The 11766-nt window shown below is 32.1% G+C and overlaps 1 protein-coding gene across 2 annotated transcripts in view; it reads left to right on the forward strand.

Annotated features, from left to right (window-relative positions):
• Window positions 1-5088, forward strand: part of ASPM (assembly factor for spindle microtubules) — a gene marked incomplete at both ends in the record, with an annotated part of 45387 nt that extends 40299 nt beyond the window's left edge. For both annotated transcript variants that reach the window (XM_084245038.1, XM_084245039.1), the window contains 3 exons: window positions 1323-1499; window positions 2398-2564; window positions 4986-5088. In XM_084245038.1, coding sequence (XP_084101164.1) covers window positions 1323-1499; window positions 2398-2564; window positions 4986-5088 — 447 coding nt within the window. The remainder of the gene's footprint in view (window positions 1-1322; window positions 1500-2397; window positions 2565-4985) is intronic.
• Window positions 5089-11766: the final 6678 nt, after the last annotated feature.

The following is an 11766-nucleotide window of genomic DNA, read 5'->3' on the forward strand; positions in this document are numbered from 1 at the left end:
CCATTTTTGGCTAAGTCTTAGAGAGGAATTGTTTACTTGACATAATTGTAGATAGAAATGCTAATTTTTTATATTATAATTTTATTTCTTCTGTCCTTATGATATTAATAACAGTGGTATATACCATTTATTATTTGTTTACTATGGGCTAGTGTTTTTCATGTATTATTTAATTTAATACTTACAGTATTATTTATTTCAATGTCATTTTTATTAATCCCATTTGATAGACAAGGAATAAAAATCATTACAGAAGTTAGGTTCCTTATCTAATAACTTGAGTGTGAGTCAAGTGATAGAGTTTAATTAGAATCCGTTTTTGTCTACTTCTAGAGCTGCTGCTCTTATCCACTATATTATATTGAAACAGTAACCCCTCTTATAATTATGTCTGGCACAGATAATATATTGCTATAACTTACCCTATAATAATCTATATATTAGAATTTAAGTATTTTGGCTTTGGACTACTAACAGATATCTGTACCAAACTATAATGCATGCAATCAAAGATATTGAGATAGCAGAAGTAGATTTATCTCTCCACCCATTGCCTCAATCTCAGCTTAGCACTTTACCCAGCATTTTCTTATAGAACACAGACTCTGATGCTCAACCTCTGGGTTTGAATCCCAGCTTTGCAGTGTACGGGTTACTTGGTCTGCCTGTGTTTCACCTTCTTCAATTGTAAAATGAATGCAGTAATAATACTACCCACCTCATAATGTTACTGTTAGGATTAAATGAGACAGTGTACATAAAATGCTTGACACTTAGAAGTGCCAGATTCAGTGTTAACTATTAATATTGCTTTGTTATTTTTATCTTCGAGTTATTATAATTATTACCAAGCAAACTTTTATATTAATCTAAGACACATTTAGATAACTGAGACAAGAAAATACATCCTAGGATATTGGTATCACATTTATTTTTGTTTTATTTAGAAGCAAAACTACCTTTCTCTCAAGAAGCATTGCTTTTATCATCTTACTCTATGATTATTCACAGATAAATATATTTTTTTATGAGAGTGTCTCACTAGTCTCTAAGTGTGTTTTTATTTGCTTTAAGATGTTCATTTTCAGAGATTTTATATTTGATTCATTTTTTTCTATGGAACTTCAGAAGTAGGTTGAAAATAAAGAAATAAAATACAGACCCACATATGAAATGAATCCAGAAATGGCAATATCAAACAGTCCTTTCATGAAGTCCTTTGCACTTGCTACAGATGGTCCAAAATTTTACTGAGCAATCTTTTGGTTTGGAGTGTTCCCGTGAATATGTTTAACTTATGATTTCATTTTGATCTCTTCAAGTATGAAAAAACTACTTCAGCAGTTTACGATGTAGAAAACTGTGTCGATACACTATTGGAGCTTTTGCAGAGATACCGTGAAAAACCGGGTGACAAAGTTGCAGATAAAGGGGGAAGCATTTTCACAAAAACTTGTTGTCTGTTAGCTGTTTTATTGAAGACAACAAATCGAGCCTCTGTAAGTATTAATCAGGTTACTTTTTCAAGGTTACTTTTCTAGGTTCTTAGGTCTTAGATTTTTATTCTTTGCCTTCAGTAACTATCACAACTAAAATAGGGGTTTGTATATGTTCAAACCTAATTTTTGCACTGATAATATGAGTTGTTTCTCAAGTATCAGGGGAATGGAATGCCAAAAATAGAATTTGTTTTACTTGAGGAAATAGCAAGTTATCCTAACAAGGTAGAACAAGGGTCATGTATGACTCCTCATCCTCCTATGGAAATCATAAAAACATTTTCAAGGTTTTCTGTGATGAGAAGTCTGAAGTATTCTTTCTAGGTGTTGCTCCCAATGTAGGGGTGACCATAGGTCATGATGCGATTGTTGTTTTAATCCCAAGTACAATGGAAGCCCTGGAAGAATTTTAAGGAAAGAAATGTTTCACTTACATGTGAGCATCACTTGTTGCTGATTGAAGAATAGATTTGGGAGAGCATGTGTGGGTGTAGGAACATTATGAAAGAAGGAGGCAAGTGATATAGGCAAGCGACTGCACTTGACCCAGGATTGTATCAGTGAGAGAGAGATGAGTAGACAACTTTGCAACTTTGAGGAGGTAAAATTCACAAGTTTGTTAACAGGCTATAATAGGTATATTGACTATAATAATGTTTGTCTTTTTTCAGTTTCAATTAAGTGTACATTTTCAAAATATTTGCCTTCTTTATAATTGTCTTACAGATTAGATTGTAATTGAAAACTAACTGCTGAACTTGAAGAACTTGGCTTTTGATTACTAAACAAGGTCATAATTTAATGCATAGCAGTTCTTTATTATGATTGACTTTGCTAGCATAGAAGGTTACAAATTCAGTTCTTCTTAGTTTTATTAAATGTGAATTTTCTTTTTTAGGATGTTCGAAGTAGGTCCAAAGTTGTTGACTGTATTTATAGTCTCTACAAACTTACAGCTCGTAAACATAAAATGAATACTGAAAGAATAATTAATAAACAAAGGAATTCTTCTATGAGCATTTCCTTTATTCCAGAAACACCTATAAGAACCAGGGTAGTTTCAAGGTAAGCAGTAAATGTACTCTTATCAATTTGTGTCAGTATTCATCCATCCATCCATCTGTTCATTTAGCAAACATTATTGAGTTTGCTAATCAGAATGCTCCTATGAATAAAAATAGATTGTTTAGTAAATCTAAATGAGACCATCTCAGAGAGGTAGAGAACTCTGATAGCTTTCGTTAAATGATATAAATTGAAACTATAATTTTGTAATAATTATAGTACTAATTTGTTATCCATTTGTAGTTCAAAATTTGTAATATTGGTAATTCAACTATAATTTTACATTTTGCTCAGGCAGTAGGGTTTTATTGATGAATTTATTTTCTGATTTTTCCTTTTTAACAAAAAGATTTAACTGATTTTGATGAACTGAAGTAGCTTGCAGTATTAATTTCCTCTCTTCATTTCTCCTAATCTCCTTCCTTTCTGTGATTTAGAAATTCTGTCTACCAGGTATAAATCTTTCAATGTTGACAAGGCACTGTTTTTTGACTTGGATTATATCCCATTTAATATTGTAATTATTCATAGTCATAAGTTGTAAAATAGCTGTGAATTGGTCTATGAATGCATATTTTACAAAGTAATAAAATAATCTATCTGCTTATAATTTATTAATTGGACCATTTCTACATAAAATTTTCATTTAAAGACACTGTAAAATTTAATGCTAATTATGTTATAAAAACTGCTATTGATATATTAATGGATTCTTCTTTTGATAGCGGTCAGGTTTCTTGAGGTAAATTTTAGCAGCAGTATAAGTTCATTCATCATATAGCTGTGCAATTCAATGATTTTGACAAATGTATATGATTATAAAACCATCACCACTATTTCTGTCATACCAAAATTCACTTTTACCCCTTTGGATATTCAAATACTCTCCCTCTTTACGTTGTCACATAAATGGAATCATATAGTAAGGGACTTTATGTGACTATATTCTTTTATTTAGCATAATGCTTGAGGTTTCTAGATGTGAATGCATGTGTTAGAACTTCATTTCCTTTTATCACAGAGTACTATTCCATTGCATTCCATCCACACTCACCAATTAATTGATATTTGGATTTTTAATATGAAAGAATAAGAAGATGGAAAGAGTAGGACTCCATCTGAGAAAGATATATGAATTCCCCTTTAATTAATACTATTTCTTAAATAAAGTATGAGATTTTAAATTCATTAGCTCAGAGTCAGATCAGGCAGGGTGTAGAGGGAACATATGAAAAAAAAATGGAAACGTACCAGGAAATTTAAAGTATTCATTTAGATTTGCAATTATTGGTATAAAATAAAATCAGCTTGATTCTGTAATTTTTATTTACAAATGTCCAGATACATAGGAGTGGTAAAAGAAAATATTTGGATTCAACTTGGAATCCAAATGGAATTTTCCAGATGAATTCAATAAGAAAGAGCTTTAATGGGATTTAATAAGGGGATTATATTGATGGAGCTAAACTAAACTAGGAAGGAATTGAGAAGAGCATATTGGTGGACGATGGGATTGTGTGTAAAGGTCTAATAAATTGGAGATCCCAGTGCGGCCAAAAAATTAGTGCAGTGTGTATATTAAATCAAGTGAGATGGATGAATCAGAAGCGGTGGTTAGAAAATGGAAGTCTCAGGTTATGTTGTCATTGGTGATGCCTTCTCTGTTGATGGCCAAGTCTATTATGTAGTCATTTAAAATAGGATTGGTTGTGATAGAACAGAAGGAAGATGAGGCAAAAACTGACCCATGAAGGTTGATTTTTTTTATTATTATTATTATTTATTTATTTATTTATACAAGCACTGGGTACAGTCAGAAGCACGAGAGGGTGAGAGAATTCACCAGAGCCACAGCGGGGAGCAGAACAGGCAGAAGGACCTAAGTACACTGCTGAGGGGAGCACTGGGCGCAGCAGGCAAAGTCTGCACGCCATGTGGGACCCTCACCGGTGGCCGGGGATCAAACCGGCGCTGTGGAGGCTGTGGGGGCTGCGGGCAGCTTTACAGCCCAGGGCTCAACTGCTGCGCCACCAGGGAGGCCCAGGTTGTTGATTTTTTAGCCACATGGATATTGAAGTTACTAAGAGTGGTGACTGGAATTAAAAGAAGATCAAAAGCTAAGTGTGCAGAGAACAAATCACTGAGAATTATTTTGACTGGTAGATGGTAGGTGAACAAAAAGCAGAGGTGAAGCTAAATAGCATAAACTTCAACGGAGCCAAGATTATTTTTCAGGAAAGATGGGATGAAATAGTCTGGAACTAGTAATGGGCAATAATGTGAAGCCCTTCCACCTCTTTGAGAATGTTGTAAGGGAAGTAATGGTTCCGGAATTGCCTAACATTTTACTTTAGTTAAAACAGGGGAGGTAACTCTGTGAAGAGAAGAGCTTTATTAATGTCAGATTTTTTCTTTTCACAGACTTAAACCAGATTGGGTTTTAAGAAGAGATAAAGTGGAAGAAATCACAAATCCTCTCCAAGCTATTCAAATGGTGATGGATACACTTGGCATTCCTTATTAATAAATATAACCATTTTCATTATGTACAGTAAAAAATGACATTTTCAAACTAATCATGAACATGTACAGTGTTTTTGACTTTCTGTAACTTCTAAAACCTGACTTTGTATTAAGATTTTAAATATTTATGTAATAAATGTACTTGTTTATGTTCTTCATTGCCTTTATTATTTAATAGCTTTATGCATATGAGTGGTACATTACATGATTTTAGCAGTTATTCATACCTATTATCTTAAAATATATTAGTATATATATTTTACATATATTAGTTAAAATATATTCGTTTATAATATATTAGTTTATACATAATCATATATCAAAAGGGAAAAGGAAAATTTACTACTCCAATTTAATAGATAAATTGAGGCATTGTTCTAAAATAAGTATCAGAAGTATTAAGATTCTGCCAACTCACATACTACTGAGGAGTGGTGAAACTATTCATTTACATCATACATGGTGTTTTAAACCATTGATAACTCAAGGACACAGAAACATCAATTCCAAAGAACACCTGCACCCCTATGTTTATAGCAACACTGTTTACAATAGCTAAGCTTTGGAAACAACCCAAATGCCCAAAAATAGATGACTGGATCAAGAAGATGTGGTACATATACACCATGGAATATTACTTAGCATTCAAAAAAGATAAACACATGCAATTTGCAGCAACATGGATGGCGCTGGAAGGGATCATGCTCAGCGAAATAAGCCAAAAAGAAAAAAAAAAAAAAAATACCGGATGGTCTCACTCATAGCGGGAATCTAGAGGGCTTGAATAAGGGACCAGGAAAATGAATAACTATAAGAAAGTGAAAATCAGAATCAACAAAAAACTATGACACAGAGACACTTTTGCGGGGGTGGGGAGCGGGAGGGGAGGGATTGGGATCAGAATGGGGGGGTTGCAATTGTATGGGGAATATAAAAATAAAATTTATTATTTAAAAAAAATAAAAAATAATAAAATATCACATATTTTCAAATAAAAAAAATAATAAAAAATACCCTTTGGAATATCAGCAGTATTCCTTTTGGAGAGCTGCAGAGTGAGTGACAAAACACTCCCTTACATGGAGACATAAAAAAAAATAAACCATTGATAACTCAATTAAAAAATAAATAAAATAAGTGAAAAAGAAAAGTGTCGTGAGGCTAAAAATAATCCCTCAAATGCCTATCCCCATTTATTTCCTTGACTGGCTGGGCCATCCAGATAGAGAGGCTACACTTACGGAAATGAAGTGCAAGCAACCTATGTGACAAGAGCTTGTAATTGAACCTTGTTTTCTAGTCAAATACCACAGACCTAAAATTGATGCAGCACTGAAGCAAGCATGCTATTTTCTATAGTTTTACGTCACTCTTATCAATACTGAGCGTGTGTGAATCTAGGTATTCAGAAGCTTAATTCCCATGGCTATTTGAAATCTGAAAGTCCCAAGGTCTGGGACTGTATATGGAAATTATATATCAATTTTAATTTTGAAAGATAGCACTAGTAGCTATAAATGGAGAAATCATTTAACTAATTTATTTGTTAGAATTTGGATTAAAGCTAGTTAGGCTAAAATTGCCTGAGATTTGTTTAAGATAGATATAAAGATAATATTGGCATTTTAAGAGTATATTGAAATTAACTGAAGTAACTTTGGCATCTCTTCACCTTGCATTTTTCTTCTGATAAACTGCTTTTGGACTTAGTACTCAGTATTTTCCAAACTCTGTTTTTTGTTGATTCCCAAATACTTTGGTTTTCTCTTTAACTGAATTTTAGTACAAAAGAGGCTAAGATATAATTAACCGGCTTTAAAAAAAATGTTATTGGTATTAGTTTCATCTAAAATGATTATAGTCAATTCATATTTGCATAAGAAATATTTATATAACATGTGCAAGAGGATGGCTTTCAGATGTTAAAATGTTTTCCATTATTGAATTTAAATCTAAAATACTTAAAATTTTACATAATATCCTAACTTTTTATAAAGAACTTTCTTCTACATTTATGTGATAAATCCATATCAGGATTTGAAGACTCCTCTAAGGAAAAAGTTTTGTGCATCTGTGTTTGTGTGTTAATATATATATGTTAAAGACTGTGAAACCTAACAGTGAATTAATTAAGCCTTTTACTTTAGTAGTAGCTATATTTTTTAGGTATTACATTATATAAAGGAAGGAATATAAATGTGTTGACAATCTAATTTTATTTTAGGTGAGTTTATTAATGGTGAAGCGAGTTTTAAATGAAAATATTTGCCTGAATTTCCTAAGTTAACCAAAATTTCCAATGGATGTTGTTATGACCATACAATATTATCTTTAATTTAATCTTAAATTTATAAATATATAATGTTGCATAGCTATGATTTTTACAAATACTAGTTTTACATCCATGAACATTTTTCTTTCTATTTCTCTAAATATACCTAGTATTACTTAGGTATTCATACCTCATCTACGCTTCATGTTTGAAAGTAAGAAATACACATTGTGTATTCTGTATTCCAAATTGTTAAATATTTCTCAGTACATGATATTTTTCCCCCCAGGTCATTATCTTTATAACTTCTAATTTTTTTTAGCAACAAAAGTCTAGTACATTCAAACATGTTTACTAAGGAAATACCATCTTTGGCTTATTTGTCGTTAATAGGTAAACTTGCTCATAGGTTTGCTTTTAATTTTTGTTTTGTTCAACCAGTTGTTGATCCTTGGCGTAAACAAAAAGTGATGATCTATAATTCTTTTTCAAGAAAGGAGAATCAAATGAAAGTACTTTGTTTCTAACTGGTTTATCACAGATAAAAAGAATCCAGAAAAAGATAATCAAAATTTATATTCAAGGACATATGTATTTGTGGGTGTGTGTAAAAATTTTAAGCCTATGTAAAAGATGAAGGAAATACTCCCAACATGTCAAGAACAATTATGGAAAACAATGTAAAGTAGTCTTTCTAAAACAGGAGTAAATTATGTGTCCCTTCTGATTAAAAACAAAAAAGTCATAGAAATTTATTTCAGAAACAAACCCTAGAGAGTATTCTATGAATAATGTCTCATTATAACTGCACATGTCTTTGGTATTTATAATAATGTTTTTTTAATTATGAAACAAAAATTTGGTTTGAACTTTGTCCTTGTTTTGCAAAGTAAAACAATGATTTGCCATCATTTGGTATAATAATGACAAAACATGACGTTTCATACCTGGAGATATTTCAAATAAATAGTATTGGTATTGGTATCCCCACCATCCTTCTCCATAGCTTTCCATCTTGAAAAACTGAAACTCTATACCTGTTAAACAGTAAGTCCCTATTACTCAGGTTCATATTTGCTCTAAAGTGCTAACATACTGAAGGGGTAATAGCAATCTGTTTCCCATCATAGCTAGGCAGCTTGCTTAATGAAAAGTTCATCTTAATTCAGTCTCTCTGTCAGCAAGCAGATGTTGCTTGTTTAGCAAACTCCATATCTTACAGGGCACACACTATTTCAGGTTACCTGAAAAAAGCCAAATAGTGATTCCAGCTAGGTACTGGTAACTTGAATCATTGAGGATATTGTATTACATTTTTCTCCAGTTTGTACAATTGGAAAGTTTGGGCAGAGCTCATAAATCAGCTTGAGTCCAATTTTCCTTCTCTTGGACAAAATAAGTCAGGTATTCTAGCAGTAACCATTAGTACCAAATCAGAGAAGTAGAACATGTGTGTCATTTTCGGAAACGATTATGGTATGGTATATTTGCATTTTACTTTTAGCCTTTTGTGTATTTGTGTAAAAAGGATTTCTTGTAGAATGCATATAATTGAATCTTTACTTTTGAATCCAATATGCCAATCTCTGCCTTTTACTTGAGATGTTTAGACTTTAAGTTAATGTGATTATTGATGTGGCTGAATTTAAACCATCTGTTTTATATTCATCACATCTGCTTCCTCCTCACTCCTTTTTTTCTGACCTTTTTTGGATACATTGAATAGGATATATATATATATATATATATATATATATTACATTATTTACTTTGTTGGCTATTACCTTTAATTTTTTGTTATATTATTCTCTTTGTTACTTTCAGGCTTCTGGTAAACGTCTATCACAATCCTTCTATAAGTAACATACCAATTCACATACAGTAAAAAGACCTTACAATATGCCACGTTTCTGCCTTCCCAGCCTTTGTGTTATTGTCAACATTTTACTTTTAGCATGTTATAAGCAATAAATTATTATCCTAATCATCATTTTTGCTTTAAACCTTCAGTTACCTCTTAAGGACACCCATATATATAATTAAGAAGTCTTCGTATTTGCTCACATAGGTGCTAATTGGTTGCTCCTCAGTCTTTCTATAGACCCAGATTTCTTCTGGTATTTTCCTTGTGCCCGATGAACTTCCCTTACAGTGAAGTGCAGGTCTGAATTCTCAGTATTTTGCTGTCGCATTATCTGCCTCCAAGAGAGGGAAATGTGTTGCTGACGGACAGTTTGCAGCATGTCAGTACATTTAAAAATAATATTTTAAAATTACGTTGTTTAGCTTTATCCTTAACTGGAATAAAAGAGGTTTATCCAGCCTTGCAATTTTTGAAACATTAACTATACTTCCTTGCTTTACTTGATTTGTAGACCTATATACTTACTATATTTACTGAAATTAATATCATTAAAATTAGAGATCTAATATGATATCTCTCTATATATATATATTTTACTTTTTAGGAAAGAGATCTGATTCCTTGTTCTAACACTTGTCAAATTTGTGATCCCACAAATTATTTCAACTTCAATACCCTAAACTTCAGTGTAAAATTGAACAATAAAAGGGATGACATACAGGTGCACACAATAATGTGGATGTATCCCAAAATATTCTGACAGAAAGAAGCCTTACAAAGAAGAATATTTGTATTTTTCCACTGGTATGAGATTGTTAAAGAAGCAAAGGATGTGACTGGTGGGACTAACTGGGAAGGTGCAAGAGGAAATATCTGGGACAATGGTAATTGGTAGAGATTTGAGATACACAGACTAAAGAATGCACACTTAAAAGTCGTGCATTTCTTTGTAAATTTCATTTTGAAAATAATTGTAAAAATAATTAAGCTTCGGTTACTGATATATTTACTTAAGTATTCAGAGAGGCATCCACAAACATTAACACTTACTTTGATATGCCTCAGAAAGAGTGGGTAAATATATGTTTTTAAAACAATAACATACTGATAATAAAGACCAGATGGATGTTGTTTGAAAATTTTCAAATTGAAAAATTCCTTGAAGATAAGCAGAAGTCATAGTGTATATATTCCTAAACTGGAAGTGACACACTAGTTTATTAATCTCTAAACTGAGCGCAATCCTGGACTGTAAAATGGATACATAATGATGCCATATTAATAGAATGGAGCAATATACAGAGAGGAAATTCTGCTGCAGTCTAAAATATGCATCAATGTTCCAAACAAAATGTGAAGCAAAAGAAGTCAGACTAAAAATATACTCGGCAGTCTCCTGCTGTAGTATGAAACCAGTCCCAACTGTCCTGTGCTGTTAGAAGTGAAGGTAGTGTTAACCCTGAGGGTGGGTTTCAGTGGAAGGGGCATTCTGAGCACTGTTTCTTATTTTGGCTGCCAGCTTCATAGAATGTTAGGCTTGTGAGAGTCTACTGGGACATGTTATCTTTTAAAGGTACAAAATTGAAATGATAGCTCCCACATCATAGTATTATTTTGTAGTTTAAATTAAAAACCCATTCGAATAAGAACTCATGAAGGGGGTCATTTTAATCTTTATTTTTTTGTTGTTGTTGCTTTATACCCAAAACTAGAAAATGACCTAGTATAGAATGAACACTCAAAAAAGTTTTCATAAATGAATGACAATATAGCACAAAGCTTATTTTATCACTTGCCACAAAATACAACTCTCTAAATAGTAGACATAGCTACTAATATCCTATCATTACTCGAGACATTGAAGATCGTAGTTCTCTTTAATCCGTACAACATACACAGCACCATATGCATACATATTAAAATATATGTATATATGATATTGGTTTATGTCATTATATAGATTTCAGGTGTACAACATTATAATGTGACATCTGTATATGCTACATTGTAAACCCATCAAAATCTCCACCACCATACAGTTGACCCCCTTGATTCATTTTCCCCCATCTCCTTTCCTTCTGGTAACCACCATCCTGTTGTCAGAATCAAGAGGTTTGTTTTATTTCACATGGTCATATTTTAACAACAGTTATCCATTATCTCATGTTCCTAAGTTCATCTTTTCATTTGATCAATAGTGGTAAAGAAATCAATGGCCACAAGTGAACTTTACTCTGTGCACTTATAATTGAAAATTAGAGTTAAAATGTTACTCTTTTCATGTAGTTTGAGTTAATTATTATGCTTCTGCCCTTTTGGGTTATCAATTTCCTATTTACCTCTGGCATGATCAATATTGTAAGTTAACATAGTTTTGTTATGTTAGTACTATACAAAATATTTTGAATGAAATATACAGCTTGTGACAAAGAGACTTGGATGTTGTAAATAATTAACTTTTTCTTCAAGAGAAGTGTTGTGTAATTAATGAGGAACCCCTACTGCTTTAAAATTGTTAGTCTTTATTAAGCATGCCACTGAAG

Source organism: Talpa europaea (assembly GCF_964194135.1).
Source record: "Talpa europaea genome assembly, chromosome: 10".
Taxonomy (NCBI): domain Eukaryota; kingdom Metazoa; phylum Chordata; class Mammalia; order Eulipotyphla; family Talpidae; genus Talpa; species Talpa europaea.